At 52.2% G+C, this 17,647-nt stretch overlaps 1 protein-coding gene across 6 annotated transcripts in view; it reads left to right on the top strand.

The window, feature by feature from the left end:
* The first annotated feature begins 9,207 nt into the window (after positions 1–9,207).
* Positions 9,208–17,647, top strand: part of Ky (kyphoscoliosis peptidase) — a 29,936-nt gene continuing 21,496 nt past the window's right edge. For 3 of the 6 annotated variants that reach the window (XM_070005464.1, XM_070005463.1, XM_070005461.1), the window contains exons 1-3: positions 9,644–9,939; positions 12,453–12,515; positions 16,361–16,423. In XM_070005464.1, coding sequence (XP_069861565.1) covers positions 9,907–9,939; positions 12,453–12,515; positions 16,361–16,423 — 159 coding nt within the window. In that variant the 5' untranslated portion in view covers positions 9,644–9,906. Of the gene's footprint in view, positions 9,389–9,643; positions 9,940–12,452; positions 12,516–16,360; positions 16,424–17,647 lie in introns of those variants that run through there. The other 3 variants (XM_070005460.1, XM_070005459.1, XM_070005462.1) reach the window with 2 other exon arrangements.

The following is a 17,647-nucleotide window of genomic DNA, read 5'->3' as shown; positions in this document are numbered from 1 at the left end:
TCAAAATTAAAAAAAAAAAAAAAAATGGGCCTGGGAAGGTGGCTCAGTAGTAGAGCGCTTGCCTTGCATGCACGAGGCCCTGGGTTCCATTCCTCAGCACCACCTAAGCAGAAAAAGCCGGAAATGGCGCCATGGCTCAAGTGGTAGAGCGCTCGCCTTGAGCTGAAGAGCTCAGGGACAGCGCCCAGGCCCAGAGTTCAAGCCCCACGACCGATTTAAAAAAAAAAAAAAGTCCCCATTAAGGAGAAGGCAGACTTCAAAGTAGGCAGCTGGGCCTGGGAGCCCTTCCCTGTCCCTCCCTCTCCCCCGCCCCCCAGCCCTCTCCCTGCTCCTGGCTGGACAGAGGACAGGATGGCAGGATGCGGTGGGAGCAGGCCCAGCTCATGTTTCCCTCCCCCTCTCTTCCTGGCAGGGATTACATGGAGAGCAAGGAGGACAGCTGAGCTGGCAGGTGGTGGCCTGCCATGCCTGAGGGGGGCGGGGTGGGGGAAAGCTGGGGAGGGAGGACGGCTGAGGTAACTCAGGCCTCTCTTCCTGTTCCCCCCATCCTCCTTTCTCCATAAGAGACTTCCGGGGATTGAAGAGCCGGTGGGGGTCTGTGGGGCAGCAGTTAGGGCTGGGGTGAATGAGTGCTACGTTAATTGTGGAATGTCTAGCTAGTACCGCCCTCCTCCAGTGTCTACCACCTCCCCTATGGTACAAGCTCTGCAGGGGCATCTGTGTGGGTCAACTGCAGAAGAGCCCCGTTTACCCTGAGATGTTCCCTAGATCTCTTGATTGCTTGGGCCACCGACACAGCCACTTAAGAATGTTCCAGCCTTGGGTTAGAGGTTGTCGACCAATAATCCTTAGAGGGTTATTAGAATGGTCAGTGGACAGTTTGGTGTCCAACAGAGAGGACTGCACGCAGATCTGCAAAGCGGGGTAAGGCCATGATTGCCAGAGAGGCCCAGGCCTAGGGTTTATGAAGCCCTGACTGAAGGATTGTCAGGTGAGAGCGCAGCTCATTGCCTCCTGCAGCCATTGCCTCTTGCCTCCACCCCATCCCTGGAGGAGATCCGAAACCACAAGTGCCACACTGAAGATTTAGAACCCCCGGCTGCGCGAGTGCTCATAGATCCGGCGTAAGATTACTTTGGTATGGTTACTTGGTGATTTCCAGCCAGGGAGTCTGGAATCTTGCAGCTGGAATCTTGGTCTGGCGCAGTCACTACTTCAAATAGGTATGGCCTGGCATCCGAATCTGACAGCTGTGTATGCCCTGCAATCTCCTCCCCGCTGGGCGCCCTGTGAGCTGATAGATTTTTTTTTTTTGTGGTCTCTACCACGTGAGCTTTTGGGCAGTGTGGTCCAGAAGTTCCTGTCCAGGAGCAGGTTCTTCAATCATCCTAGACCTGCTTCATTTCGAACGCTCATTCTGATATTCGCAAGCCTATTCAACCTAGCCCTGTTCTTCCTGCTTTGGGAAAAAGCGGAACAGGAGCCCTCTTGGATTCCCACTCTAAAAAACAGGTAGCTACATCGCAAGTTGTTGTTTAGAATGATCGAGATTAGCGAAAGTACCTAGCATAGGGCCCTACACAGTGTATGTGTGCCCAAGACCTTGTTTCCTTCCGTTTTAGTCCATTCTAAAGGCTGTAACAAAATACCACAGGCCTGCGCAGAATACAGATTTTTTTTTTCCTTTTTCCCTCACAGTTCTGGTGCTGGAGAAGCTCAAGATCAAGGAGCCAGCAGACACAGCATCCAGAAAGGCCTCACTTCCCGCTTCAGGCACCTTCTTGGTTTTTTAAGAGTGCTATCCCATGCATGAAGGCTCTGTCTCAGGAACTAATCCCCTCCCCAAAGCCACCCTCCTCATACCATCGCTATTAGAATTTTAAACTTAAGATCTGAAGACCAGGGGACATTCAAACCATAGGTAACACCTTCTTCCCTATTTCTTCCTTCCTCCTTTCTTTTCTTCCTTTCTTTCTTCCTTTCTCCTTTACCTTACTTCTTTCCTTCCTTCCTCCCTTTCTTTTTCTTCCTTTTTTCCTTCCCTTTGTTCCTTTCTTTCCTTTTTTCCTTCCTTCCCACTATCTCAATCTTCTCAGAAAGGATAGTCCCAAGTATCCTAATAGGTCTTCATTCATCTCCCTCTCTTTTCCTCTACCCAGATTCTTTGTGAGACTGAAAGCTTCCTCCAAGAACCCCTTTTCCCTGCCTCCTTCATCAATGAATAGTTTTTCATTCCCTAGGTCGACTACAAGAGAACCCTTCATCTTTGTATCTCCACAGCAGCAGACACAGTGCCTAGCTCAAGATGGAATGAAGGAGTTGTAACTGGATGATGATGGAGGACAGATGGGCAGATGGAAGGATGGATGGGTGAATGGGTGGATGGATGGATGGATAGGTGGGATGGGTGTATGAGTAGATGGATGGATGGATGGGATGGATGGGTGGATGGATGGATGGATGGATGGATGGATGGATGGATGGATGGATGGATGGATGGGTGGGATGGATGGGTGGGTAGGTGGATGGATGGATGGGTGGGTAGGTGGATGGATGGATGGATGGATGGATGGATGGATGGATGGACGGATGGATGGATGGGATGGATGGGTGGGTGGGTGGATGGATGGATGGATGGATGGATGGATGGATGGATGGATGGATGGATGGATGGGTGGGTGGGTGGCTGGGTGGGTGATCAAAGGAAGAATGGATGGATGGACCATATTAGGTAGATGGGATAGAAGGCTGAGGTTGGAAGAAGAGTTGAGAAGAGATGCCTAGGTAGAGATGGATGGATGGGTAAACCGCTAAGTGAGATGGATGGACGTGAAAGTGCAGCGTTCCTGTGTATGACAGGATGATTGGTGGATGGATACACAGATGGCCAACTAGGACGTGCCACAGTTGGCTTTGGGCCAAGGCAGGAAGGATGCAATGAATTCCCAATCAGTGTTCCCATTCTGTCTTCACCGTTCCTAATCCACGCACATGGTGACTGATAGTGCAAGAGGGAGCAATGGGCGCTATCTCCATGACAGTGTTGCCCAAGTCCTCACTTAGGGAATCTTACCACCCCCATGCAGGTCAAAGCTCAGAAGGCAAGAATAGACCAAAGGGGGACATTTGCCCCTCTCTGGCCCTGGGCCCAACCCTGCTGTTGGGAGCTGTTTCGGGGAAGGACTGACTGTACTCGCAGAGCTTCTGCTGTCCTCACATTCAACACCACAGGCTGGACACCTGCCGACGGCTCCCCTCCCTCTCCCCTGCCCATGGGCAGGCTCACATTCCATCCACACCGGGGTTCACATGCGTATCCCCTCTGTGTGGCCCCTGCTCCATGGAGAGCTCCCCGACGGTAGGAATGGTGTCATCTGTGCTGCCCTGCTCTAGGCCTACAGCCTTTGGCACAGAATTGGCACAGAGAGAGTGTGGACTAAATGTTTTAAAAATGGATAGGGCGTCTTAGACACAGCTGCTGTCACTGGGGTTCACAGGTGGCGGGGAGGGAGCCATGGAGAGTGGATATCAGCCCTTCACTTGCCAAACATGTTCAAGGGGTCAAGACCTTGTATCTCTCTGACCCCCCCCCCCCACACAACTTTCTTGTCGGCTCGCAATATTAATAATCAATACGGCTCAACCATCTCCCATGTGAGGCTGTAAGGATCCTGCCGGAACTTATAATCTGACCCTTTGAAGGACTCCATCTGTACCCCTGGAGCTTTGAGAGCCAAACCCCAAAGCTGAACATTCCTCCTCCCCACCCCACCCCAGCCTCACTATTGCAAAGCAGCGGAAGGAGAGAGATCAGCCACAGGAGGTGAGCATGTCCCACTTTTAAGGTTTCTGCAGCCAGGGCTATGCATAATCACCCTGACCTCAATCTTTCTCAGTGAATTACCGAGAGAGAGAGAGAGAGAGAGAGAGAGAGAGAGAGAGAGAGAGAGAGAGAGAGAGAGAGAGAGAGAGAGAGTTCTCTGCAAAAGGAGACCTGCAAGAAAAAGCCAAAGTTCCACCAGGCTGTCTGTCGGGGGGCCCCTCCTCATTCTAGCCTTCCCAACTTAATAAGGAACCGTGGCTTATTTGCTGTTTCTGTCCGGCTTGTGATGTCCTGCGTGCGGCTGCACACGTGAAACTAAAAATACCCTCGGCTCCTATTAGAAGCTCTGCCCCGGGGACAGGCAAAGTCGAGTCTGCACTGCCATGAAGAGCTGGCGCTCTGAGGAACCCTGGGATCCATCCAGGCTGCTGGGCCTGTCTCTCTTGGGGGCTGATGGGCAAACAACATGGGGTACCCAATGGGATCCTGGTGGCAGGGGGGTGTGTGGAGGGGTGCCGGGGGAGGTCTACGGTCACGATCGAAAGGTTGTTCTAGCTTAATTTGTGGCTCTGTTCGGTCTCTCTAAAGACATCCCCATGACCCTATCACTCCATTAGACAGCTCACTTCCCCCCGACCCTTGCCAGGATCCTGCAAAGGTCAACCCAGCACGTAAAAGATACCCGGGCTCCCCCTCTTTTTACTGAAACGTGAGGAATGGCAAATCCATTAGGGTTAACTAGCCCTGTCAGAAACCACCAGGACAACTGGAAGACTAAGCTTCTCGATCCTTTCTCGGTCAACAGAACAGACACAAATCCATTCATCCAGCCTCAAAGTGATGGGCGAGTTCCTGGAAACAGACTTGCAGAATTCTGAACAGAAGCCAGATTCTAGGGCCCAGAGGGGACCCTGAAGCAGGTGTGCGGAGCCCTGTGCACACAGAGAGGCGGATACATCGAGGAACATGCAAAGGGACATGTGGAGAGCTCAGCCATATACACTTGGCAAGGCCCACGAGGTAATCTCTCCGTGGGCTTTCATGTGCCACTGGATACCTCCCTTGGCATTGCTTGAGATATTTGGGAAATGGTGGTGAGAGACAAATTGATTTTCATCATCTCCCATCCTCCAGGAAAAGGCCAAGATACATTAGAGTATAAACCCCAAGTGCTTAAGAGTTCGGAATGACGTGCGACCCACATTTATATGGGATTATGAGCAAGAAGATGGGATCTTAATGAGCTATGGACAGGAGAATATGGAAAGTCAATTAAGGTGTCATGAACAGAAATGATGAGACAAGGAATGGCTAATGGCAGATTGGGGAGAGATGTCCGACAGAAAGGTTGTGAGTGGAAATTGGGTTTAAAAAGAAAACCACAAATTACAACTTTGGCTCCTGATTGGGGTGAGAGTAGGGGGTCAAGACTACATAGGACCTGGGCATGTCCATCCCAGTACCAAGCTCCCCGCCCCACCACCACCACCAAATTCAGGCTCTAGAATGTTTTAGAAGGTTATCTTGAGAGACGCTTGTCCCCATTTAACCTCCCTCTCCCAGCATTCCCTGAAGGTCTGTGAGGGAGACAGGTTACAAAAATCTGGGAGGCTCTGCTCTGCCTCTAGGCTACAGGGAGAAATCTCTACTTGGCTGGGAGTACTCATTCTGTCCAATTTGACTCAAAACATTTATTGAGTACCTCCTGTATACAGCACGGAGGCTGGGTGTACGGAGAGGATCCGAGAATGAATCAGACAGTGACCCGGTCCTCAGAGAGCTCAAAATGGACAGAAGTATGGCAAAGAGTTTCCCCCCAGAGAGTTTGCTATAACACAGGAACGACCTGCCATTGGAAGAGTCTTCCTTCTCTCCATAAACATTGTGTTATGGCCCAAGCAGTAGGATAAAGGAACGAGGGCCTGGGACCCCAAACGTCTCACACACATGAACACATGCAAGTAAATTTATATTTAAAAAAAAAAAGAGAGAGAGGTCATTCTCAAAGGTAATACACAATAAGCCTTCAAAAGCGATACTGCATATCAATAATCCTCATGTGGAAGGTTTACCTAATGGTAATATTTGCTGTTTGGGATGGTGAGTGAAAGGCAGACATCGACAGCCCATGAGATTGCAGACAGGTACAATCTTTCTGGAAAGTAATTTGACATTGTATATATCCCAGGCCTTAAAATAGTCCTAACCTTTGACTCAGTAATTCCACTTCCAAGAATCTATTCTAAGGAAATAACCAGATATGTGGTGGTCAAAGGTGTAGGCACAGAGATTATTTATCATTCCATTATTTATAAAGGTAGGCAATATAAAACAAACTAAAACTCCAACCGTAAGAAAAAGCAGAAAGAGGATTGTGGTACATCCACGTAATTGGTGATGAGGCAGCTTTTTAACTTGGCTTTGGAGAGATCTTCGTAAGCTCTTAACACATGTTGAGAAGGGGGAAAACTCGTGATGCAAAACTCTGTATAGTGTAATCCCAATTTCTTTTTTTTTTTTTTTTAAGAGTGGGTTGGGGCGGGGAGGAATTATAGGTTAAGACTGTTCCAAGTGACAGAATACACCGGTGATTCACACCTGTAATCCTAACTTCCCGGGAGGCTGAGATAGGAGGATCACAGTTTAAAGCTAGCCAGGGTAGTACAAAAGTCAGTGAGACTCTCATCTCCAATTAAAGGCCCAAATCTGGAAGCGGAGCTGTGGCTTGAGTGGTAGAACACTAGCCTTGAATCAAAGAGCTCAGGGCCAGCACCCAGGGCCCTAGATCAAGCTTCTAGACTGGTGCATGTGCATGCATGCACACACACACACACACACACACACACACACACACACACACACACACACACACACACACAAATGGTACCACAGACCTGGCATTCTCAGAAAGCATCAGGGAGGAGGCAAGGGATGGTTTGAGGGCTCGAAGGATGACTAGAATGTCCTTGCCAGGGAGATGCAAAGAGATTTTCCAAGAAGAAGTAACAGCAAAAACAAAAGCACAGGAATAGAAGCAACTAATCCAGGCTGGCCATCAGACCCATGAGAAGCCAGTATAAGCAAGAGAGAAGATTTTCTAGAAAGGGGCTCCCCAGGTAAGAGACCACTCATCCCCAGAAGAGCTGAAGCAATCAGGAAATGAGGGCCTGATAAGGTTGCTCTTCCACAAATTCTCCCACTCTGGTGAACGCTTATAACCACCAACCTGTGACAGCCACCACCCCTGCTACGTCTTCCCCACCGGTACCACCGCACCCGTGAAGAAAAAACCTGTCTTCCCTGCACATTCCCTATCCAGCATCGGCCTGCCCACCGTGTCTCCACAGGAAAGAGAGAGGAACTTGCTTCAGGGAATCCGAGAGAAGTAAAACCCTTGTGACTCCAAGTGCTCAACCGCTGCTTCTGAGGAGAGAGAAAGCCCTTGAAAGAGTTAGGCCGTGCTGTGTGTGTGTGTGTGTGTGTGTGTGTGTGTGTGTGTGTGTGTGTGTGCATGTGTGTGCATGTGTGTGTGTGTTTATACACATGTAAGCCAGAAATGAGACTCCTCGTGTTAGCATGAGGAAACCTGCTTTGAAAGTCACTCTCTCTACTTGCATCCGTGCCCACGAGGCTGAGCTATCTAGGGATTCCAGTTCGACTTTATTGGAAGCCAGTGGAAGATGCCCAGTGGATAGAGATGCTGAGCAGTGATACTTCAGCCGCCTTGACACAGACCGAATTGTGAGCCTACAGGCCTTGGGAGAAGACCTTCCGAATCTCAGGGTGCGACCCGTCCTCCCAGCCCCCATCACTGACTTGTCTCTCCACCTGTCTCCTTCCTCACCCTTAAAACAAGCTAAGAGTAGCAGCTGACATTCAGAGGACCACTTGTTATGTTTTATATGCCAGACAACTTACGTGGCCTGGGAGCATTTTTATTACCACCACCACCACCACCACCACCACCACCACCGACCCCCCCCACCCACCAAGTGTTACGGTGAGAAAAATGGAGTGGAAATGGCTAGTCTCCTGGCAGTGCTAGTCCTGGGGGCGTGGGGGCCTGGACTGTTCCAAGGAGAAGATGGGAGCTGTGAAGATACTCCCCTGGGGAGGAGGGGAGGGGGCGAGTCCCAAAGCCAAGGCCTCCTGGGTGTGGGTGGTATTGATCAATGATGGAAGTTCAAAGGACAGAACTATGCCCCACCCTGGGTGGGCCTCCTCCTAGTGCCAAAAGCTACCAGGCAGATACTCCTAATAGGCAGACCTCCAGCCAAACGTCCTGCTGTTGTGGGCTGGGCAGGCCAGGCCTGGCTAAAAATAGAAGGGGTTCTCAGGTCCAGTTCCCTGACAGCCAAGAGACAGCTCCCAGCGTCCCAGCTGCCTCCTGCTCCTCCTCCTCCTCCCTCCCTCCCTCCCTCCTTCTTCCCCCTTCCCCTCAGGGCAAGAGCCAAAGGAATGGTGATTTTAATACTTGCACTTCAGGTGGGAGAGGACCCATAGCTTGATACCCACTGTAGGTGTAAAGCAGCCATGCTGGAAGGGGGGAAGGTGGGGAGGGGGAGGGAATTCCCTGTTCCCCAATTCCCAGCCCATCTATCCTCCTAGAGAAAAAAAGAGAGGAGGGGGGGCGAAGCAAAACCTATCAACCTCCCAAGATCCCACCCTCTCATCCAATGAAGCCAAAGGGGGAAAGCTGGTCCTTTCCTGCACATACCTTGGAACTCCACCTGGAGCCTTCCCCCTTCCTCCCTCCCCACCCTTACCCAATGTGTATAATGTCTTGTGTGAGGAGGGGGGAGGTGTGGAAGGAGGGGGGGTCTCTGCTTAGAGCTTCCCCAAGCTGGAAATAGATGAGGTCAGCACCCCTACCCCCACATGGGAGGAGGGTCCTGGGAGCCCGGGGACCAGTGCTTTTTGTGCAAGTAAATAAATAAGTAAGAAGGGTGGGTGGGTGGGAGTGGGGATGGGGGAGAGGGAAACTTTGCAAAACCCAAGTCTGCAACCGCCCTCCCCCCTTCCCGCCAAGTCCACTGTGCAGAGACAGTGGCTTGGGTGCAGATCTAGGAGGGGGGTGGGGTGGGGATGGGATAGGATGGAATGGGGTGCGGTGGAGGTGGAGGAGGGGGGATTTCCTTTCAAAGGTGACTCAGTGCTGTCTGCGAGTAGCGCCCATCCCAGGCGTGAGTTTCCCCCTCCAGCCCCCCTTCCCTCCCCTCCACTAATGGCCTGTTTGGCAGAGTCAGCAAAACAGATCGGATGGGGAGGGGGGGGGTGCAGCGCCCTCTCCCCGCGCCCTGCGCCCTGTGCGCGCACGCGCGCGCGCCCTGGCCCCCGTCCCCCCCCCCCCCCACCGCGTCCCGGGCCAGGCCGGGGCCGGGGCCATTTGCAGCGCAGGAGGACAGGAGAAGAGCGTTGCAGAGCCACGCATGGAGCTGCAGGAGGACGCCGAGGCCGCCGTGGCCATCGACATGCTGCTGATCGTGCACCCGGAGGAGCGGCCGTCGCCGCGGGCGCGGGCCGAGCCGGGCGCCAGGCTGCAGCCGCTGCAGCAGCGCCGAGCAGGTAAAGCCGGGGTTCACCCCAGGTGTGTGTGTGTGGGGGACGCACCTCCCCCCTCCTCCCCAGGCTGGGCTCCCTCCGACCAGGAGGAGGAGGAGGGTGGGCAGGGAGAGGAAGACCTGGGCGCACGCCCCCCCACCTCTCCTTTATCCCCACCCCACTTGCTGCCCAGGACACCCTGGGGGTCCCCATGGCAACGCCTGCCTGGCCATTGTCCCAGGCTGACTCCCTGGGGCACAGGCCCGGGGAGGGGTGGGGTGGTTACCTGCCCGCCCCCAGGGTGAGGGGTGTGCAGTGGGGATCAGAGCCTCAGGCTGATGCCACCCGGACCCCATCCTCTCCCCACACCTACACCCCCAGCCGGCCAAGTTCTCTCTGTGTGTGGGTGTGTGTGACTATGGACCAGGCCCATGCACACACCTAAGCCTGGATAAGCTAAGGAGCTCCTGGGGTCGGGGAGGCCTTAACAACTGAAGTCTCCTCTCCTGCCTCGGTTTTCCTCATCTCCTGAGCCAGGTGACATGGAGAAGAAGGTACGGAAGAGAGAAACAGGGGTGCGTGCAGGTGGCTGTAAGGATGGGGCAGGGGGAGGAGGGGGGTTGGGAATCCGCTGTCCCCACCCCCCACCCACACACACACTGCTCGCTCAAACGCGTCCCTCCCTTTGGTGATTTGGAAGGGGAAACTCACAAGAGAGATTGGGTGCTGAGTGAGCATGGGTGGGAAGCAGGCCTGAGTGTTCGCAGGGTACACAGTGCGAATAGCATGTATATGGTTCTTCAAAAAAAAAAAAAGATGGATGTTCAATAAGCCCGTAAGACGTGTAGAGGCCTTGGGGTGTCCTGGATTTCCCCCCTTTGCCACCCCCCCCCCCCCCCCCCCGCAAAGAAGCCTGCAGCAATGGTGTCTGCATGCCTTCTTCAGGAAGGATGACTGACCACAGTGCAGAAAATGACTTCGGCATCCACACACCCCCAACCCTACAGTACCCCCCCCGCCCCCCGCAGTCCTGCTCTGCCTTGACTCCCACCTCCCCAGAGCCTCAGAGCACAGCAAGCATCTATCTGCTGTCTTAACTGTCCTGCAGAAAGGGCTGTCCTGTGGGCAGCCGTGACCTACCAGCTACAGGCTAAGGTGGCCCAGTAGCTTGTCGGGAAGGCAATCAAGGAAAGGAAATAGGCTGGAGGGCTCAGGAGGATTGGAGGCCTGGGACTGTTTACTTGAGTTGTTTACTGCAGGGTGAAAGAAAATAGCCCACCCAAGGTCTTTGCAGGTAGGAAAGAGCAGAATCTCAGAACCAACATGAGATCCCCCCTACGGTATGCCCTATTGTGGTGGTCAGGCCCAGGAGCCCCCAATTCCCAGTCTCCTGCAATCACATCTATCCCAAAGATTCAGCCATCAGAGAGAGACAGAGAGAGCAAAGAACACAGAGAAACTCAGAGTAAGAAGGCCAGGCCTGGGAATAGCCGTGAGGGGTCAAAGCTCCAGGGCACCAGACCAATGTGCCACCTAGGAGCTATGTCCATGATCTGAAGCTAAAGGCGCCTCTGCTTGATAAATACTGGCACTTTCTTGAAGATGCCATAGAGAGGACTGTATCAACAGTTCACAAATGGCCTGCACCAGAGTAGAGGAAAAGGAAGGGCCCGGCCCTCCAAGGTCTGCAAACAAACCCCAGATTCTCCCTCCCTCTGCAGAGCCATTATCCCCTCCAGGATGCTTCTTCCTTGCCTCTGCCAAGCAAGGCCTGAGCCCCATGTCAGAAGAATGAAGTCTGAGCCACTTTCACAACACAGACAGGCCCAGTGGCCCCGATGTCAGAAGGGCATCCGAGGGACAGGAAGGAGAGCACAGGGAAATCTGGTCACTAGGGATCTGGACTGTCAAAGCCAGCAGATGCCCTCTCCCCTTTCCTCACGGACTCTCACGTAGTTTTCTCAGCAAGTTCCTTATAACCACACTGGCTCAGAAAGCACATGCAGGAAGGAATTCACTTAGTCCTGTAGCCATGGAAGAGAGAGACCCCCCCTCTCCTAAAGCTGCCTGTACCAAGTCTGGAAGGGCCTCAAGTGTAGCAGAAGTCTATGTGACTCGTGCACTCTGCTTCATGAGTTATGTCATGAACCGTGGTAATCTCCAGACTTTTATCGTGTGGGAGTGGCTGGGAAGACTCTGCAGAACCGAAAGGGGGCTTAAGAGGACCTGGGGGCTTCTGAGTGGTTCAAAGCATGGAGAACCAGACACTCCAGGCTGAGCTTCTGGGAATAGTCCCCGAAAGAACTGATCTGCACTATGTGCCACAGAGCTGGTCTGATGACGAAATCTACCAAATCTACCAAAGGTTATACCAAGGCGCACTTCCACACAAGTGACTCACTTTGACTGCAGTGACCCCCCGCCCCTGCCCAACACAACCAGGATGTATATCAGTCCCATGCCAGGAACTTGACCTTGCAGCTACCACTTCAGAGTTGCTCCAGTGAAACCACTTCCTTTCCCTTCCCTTTCACATTGCATCACTGTCAGAGCAGGATAGAAGTGTACTTAGTGGGCCGGATCTTGGGCGCACATGTCCATGGTCTAGCTGCAAGGGAAGCTGGGAGGGAAGGCAACCGTTACTTCCCGTACCTATAGGAGTAGGCAGGCTTTGCCTACTACCTACTTCAGCAGACATCGAGACTACACGCCACAGGTACAAAGAAATAAGGAGGCAAAAATGAATGGCCCCTGTCTTCCAGAACAGTGCTTTCGTGTTTATGTGTGGGGAATGTCGAAGTAGGAAATGGGCATCTGCATGGAAGAACTTCCCCCCTGGGGGCTCACTGGCCATTGAAACCTACTATGTTAGCATTTTATTTTAGTGGGTTTGGGGTTTGTTTGTTGGTTGGTTTTTTATATAGTAGGGTGGCGTCCCTTTCCTCAAACGCAGCCTTCCTTGGAATCTGAGATAGCCAGGCTCTACTAACCCCATTTGAATGAGGAGAAGTCCGCAACTGAAGCGTGGCTCTCTCCCTGAGCTCTCCCTTTAGCAGGGAGCTTCATGGCAGTCCTGGTTATCCCACAGAATTCCAAGGTGTCAAAAATGGAATCCGGAAGTGGCAGACGTCAGAAGAAAATGACTTCCAAGGTAAATCCCTTTTTCTTTCTATTCTCCTTGCGAGCTCTCTAACTCAATACATTGCAAAGTAAATGGAGAGGTTGGCTTTCATTTTATTCGGCCTTCAGACGCTGAACAAAAAGTGGCTACTTGTGACTCGAGCCAGGCTACTGGGACCATTGGGAACCTGCTCTCCTTAGAAGCTGTAGCTGAGGAACAATGCTATGAACTTGAGCATACCTGCTTGTCTGTTGGCCAGGTTATAGGTGAAGACTGGCAAGGGAGGAGTTAGCCTTCCCTTGGGGTGGTAAGGTTTGAGTATGATCCTCCAGGAAGTAGAGTTTACTTGATCATCAAAGGCTATCCATTCTTTTGAAGTATTTTCCAGAGAGGACAGTCATGACTCTGTGTCCTGTCTAGAGACACCAGGTAAAGGTTCTGTAGAACCTTGCTGGCCTAATGCCCAGCAAATAAAAAGGAACGGACTTCCAAACCCACTTCTCTCTGGTGCCAGGGCATCTTGTTTTCCTCATAGCCTTGGGATCTTTCAGAAATCTATGGATGCAGCTGGCTGGCTATCAAGGATTTTTCCCCCCTGTATCCCTTGTAAACTCATTAGTCTAGCTTTTATGGACAAATATTGATGGCAACGCACATAACAAGCACTAGAGAATTCTAATGGGAATCAGACCCTCCACCCAGAATGCTACTAGGGAATTCCATCAGACCCATCGTATGAGCCCTGGAATCAGATGACTGGCTCTCTGAAGCCCAGTCACGCAGCCTTCTACAGATGAGGAAATGGGACTAGAACTGAACAAGACCCAGTAACGATGCCATCCTTTTCACGGTGACAAATTTTCTAGAAGTGAATCCATTCCCTCAACCAATCTTTTTAGTGTTTACCATCTGCCAGGCTCAATGTTGACATATTGGGGATGAAACAGTGAAGATGCCCCGTCTTCATGGTCATGTGTTAACGATGGTAACATCGTAATACCGTTCACAGCCATAGAGTCTCAAAATCCTGGCAGGCTTTCTTGCTCATGGGTAGGAGTCATCTTCAAGACTCTCCTTCCATCCTGCCAGGGTGCATCTTGGCTAGGAGGCTTGCATCAGTACAATGGCCCCTTGCTACTATAGTCATCAGCTGATAACCAGCTCTAGCCCTAATGAAGCCGATACCCGAGCCAGAGAAACTATGCTGTAGGCTAGTGAGGATTGTAATAAGAATCAGACCTCTAAAAACCTGTCAGCCACAGAAATAACCATGAAAGTCCACACGCTAAATCAATGTGTGAGTGGGTAAGGAGGAAAAAGGTCAGATATGGGCGCACATGTGCGCGCGCACGCACACGCACACACACACAAGTTACAGTATTCTTGTTCACTGTAGCTCTTTCTTACCTTGTCTGAGATGTCTGACATTCATCTGAAGTCTTCTCAGAAATGGATGGAAAACAGCCTGAGTTCGTCCTGTTTTGATCATCTTCTAGGTTCCTGATTGGGAAGGAAGAGAGGAGGAGGGGAGTTTAGTAGAAAGAAGTAACAAAACACAAATTAGTGTAGGAATGGTCATGAGACAATCATGAAACTCTTGTGATATATGTGACACAGGCATTGGTGCAACCTGTCTGTCCACAGACAAGTGATTAAAGTCATTCCTTGAATAGGGTGGGAGGGAACCCACCCTGAGAACTAAGAGCTTAGGGCAAATGCGGGGCTGGAGGGCCACCCTGGAGAGTTCTTGAATCCAGAAAAGATGACAGGTTTACCACTCCACCAATATGCATAGTTAAGTGAAACATTTCCTTTTTAAATGGCATTTTTCCATGCACGCATACATTAAAATTATAGCTTCTTTCTGTGTTTTCAGAGACCAGGAATCAGAGTGCAGGGCCTGGAGGGTGACTTTATCCCATACCCGCCTTGTTGGTGTACCAAGTCCTAGTAACCAGCAGAAGGCAAGCTGATAGCTGGTGCTGGTAGAACGTGTATAAATGTGGTTAGACAGGGGCCACATTTTCCACCCCGTTGCTGTTCTGTATGCTCCTTGGGCTTGGGTGCTGGCAAGGACGGGGAGGTGGGGGGAGTGGGGGGGAAATCCTGGAACACTCAAAACTTTTGGGAGACAGCAGGTGCTTGGGCAGAGCCACCCACCCCTTCCCTCCCCTATAAGCTTGCCCGGCAACGGGCTTCCCTTGCTTGTGATTGGCTGCTATCCTGGATCTTGCCCCAAGTCTGCCTAGCAGCACCGGTGACTGGTGCCCTTACAGCGACAGGGAAACCAATTGTGCGGCCCTGACTATAAATACCCCCACCAACAGCTATGCCAGCCAATCACCCTCCTCGAGGATTCCCTTTCCCAGATCCTATTTCCTCCCGGAGATGCGGCCAGCTGTGCCCACAGGAAGAAACCTCGTTGCTCTCTTCTCCTGAGGTTGGCCTGGGGCTCCATCCTAGCATGCCACATCACCCTGAACTGGCCAGCTAAGACCTGGAGGCTTGGGGTAGGGGTGGGGGAGGAAGCCTGTTTAGAGGAGAAGGCTGAATGAAGCAGATGGGCTTCTCCTAGTGTAAGGCCTTGTTGGGTGATTGGCAAGTTTATCCCAGGCTCCGTGTTCCCTGCCCGCCCCCTGGACTGGCTTCTGCTTTACTCAGTTGGGGTCTGATCACATGATCGCGGGGCAGCCCCATCTGATTAGAAGAGTCATATGAATGGAATCTGTTCAGGGAGAGCATCCCAAGGGTTGGGGCGCTGTGGTCCTGCTGGTTGCTTCCAGTCCTGGGCCTATTGTAGGACAGTAGGAGATGGAGGCCAGGTTTGCATTGGTGGCAAAACCTCCTTCTGCCATAATTTTGGGCCTCCTCCTAGTCACCAGCTTCCCCCCCTCCACCTCCTACCCCTCTGCGTAAGGACAGCTTCGGGAAGACCAGGGCCACAACCACAGCAACAGCTGTAAGAGGATACAGGTGATGTCGTCCTTCTCAGAGAATGTGAAAGGAAGCACACAGAGACCGGCATATGCCTAGAAGGTGGAGAGAATCTGCCTATAATAGACACCCTAGCCAAGCGCCGGTGGCTGGCGCCTGTCATCCTAGCTACTCAGGAGGCTGAGATCTGAGGATTGTGGTTCAAAGCCAGCCTGGGCAGCAAAGTCCGTGAGACTCTGATCTCCAATAAGCCACTCAGAAAACTGGAAGTGGCGCTGTGGCTCAAGTGGTAGAGCGCTCGCCTTGAGCTGAAGAGCTGAGGGACAGCGCCCAGGCCCAGAGTTCAAGCCCCACGACCGACCAAAATAAAAAATAGATGTCCTATAGTGTTTGGACAACTAAACCAATCTGCCCTTTCATCTCAACGCCAAGGATAGAGCAGGGGAGCAGGCTTCTGCGCTGCTCTTCTCAGAGGGCGGGGTCAGGAGCCCAAGCTAGGGGCCAGGAAACTTGGGGTTCCATTTCCGAGAGGTCGGCCCACCTCAAAGAAAGGTGGAAAGAATCCGGGAGACATCCATTTGTGAGGAGAGGTTTGGGAAACGCTGCCTGGGGCTGTGAAGTTGGGAGTGACGAGCTTCATAGACCATTAGGGGTGTCATCGGCCTGCATTGGCTCATGCTGAGCAGTGGAAGGGGTCCCCGGGGCCTTGACCTCTGTGTGTGGGTGTCCAACTACATACAGGTCAATGGTTCGCAGGTGTGCACACCATGGAGATACATTCCTGAGTGGGCCCACGTGAGGTCCAGGCCGCGTGGATGGGGCCCAGTTCTTACCAGCTTGCCTTTCTTGCACAATAATGCACAGCTTCCCCGCTCTGCCAGGGGAAAATTCCACCATGGAACCCAGTGGTCACCGCAGTCTTCCCTGTCTTCCTTAAATAGAAAGCCTGGCGGAGAAGCAGCACCCTCAGCAGCCGCAAGTCATCACCGCCTATGACAACCAAGGTAAGGGAATCCCTGGCTGCTTGCGGTGCATTTCCCTGTAGCTCTGCTCCTGGGAGCTGTCGCCCCAGCCGGAGACAGTCTGGGATATGAAGCTTGGTTTGTAGGGATCATTCAGATCGTCTCTCTGCCCCATGGAGATGGGAGCATCTATGTCCTCCCCTTGAGCTCCAGAGGGGAAAAAAACACTGAGAGACTGTTTGCTTCAAGTCTTGCCCTTCACCTGGGATCAAGATATTTAAAAAAATAATAATAAATCCCAAGCCGGGCACCGCTGGCTCACACCTGTCATCCTAGCTACTCAGGAGGCTGAGATCTAAGGATCACAGTTCAAAGCCAGCCCGAGCAGGAAAGGCTGTGAGACTCTGATCTCAAGAAAACCAGAAGTGGCGCTGTGGCTCAAGTGGTAGAGCGCTCGCCTTGAGCTGAAGAGCACAGGGACAGCGCCCAGGCCCAGAGTTCAAGCCCCACAACCAACCAAAAAAAAAAAAAAAAAATCCCGAAGCCACAGAATTTCATCATCACCATCACCTTATGATCACCACAGTTAGGATTTATGGAGTACTGACCCTGCGTTCCGTCAGCTTCATGGTTAACCTCGTTTGACAGGGGCTCTTACTGACTTCCTTTGTACAAAGGGAGAAACTGAGGCTGGAAAGGGCTGTCCGGGTATCCGAAAAGCACATGATCAGCAAGGGTTAGAGCCTTAAAAGCCTTTGCCCTTCTCTCTCCCAGTAGGCTCTCAGGCTGTTAACCTTCACGTGGCTCCAGTGTCAACTTCCTCTGCAGCTCCCCTAGAATCTGCCCTCCCCCTGCCTGCTCACATTTCCTGGCCCACCAGCCCTCCTTCCCTCACTCCCTCTCTCCCTCCTGAGTCTCAGTATTTCCTTGGCCTATCCTGAGACTGAGAATTCTGGGGGCAGGTGCAGGGGGAGGAGGGGCGGCAGAGGAGAGGGACATTCCATGGAATGCTGAGCTTGCTGCCTTGAGAATCTTCATTTTCTCAAGACAGGCTCTGGGGGCTTAGGAATGGCAGACAAGAGCATCCCCGAGCTGTTTGTACAGTTGACCAGATCAGAGCACATGAGAGGGCAGACCAGAGGGTAAGGCCTGGTGAGAAATTCCCATGCCCACTGTGGTTAATAATCACTCTTATTGGAGACCCAGAGGGCCTGACATCAAAGACCCCTTATAGGCTCAGTCCTAAGATTCGGGCATGAGTAAGAC

Source organism: Dipodomys merriami, unplaced genomic scaffold (assembly GCF_024711535.1).
Source record: "Dipodomys merriami isolate MVZ:Mamm:240054 unplaced genomic scaffold, mDipMer1.0.p SCAF_68, whole genome shotgun sequence".
Lineage (NCBI taxonomy): Eukaryota > Metazoa > Chordata > Mammalia > Rodentia > Heteromyidae > Dipodomys > Dipodomys merriami.
This window is presented reverse-complemented; position numbering and strand designations above follow the sequence as displayed.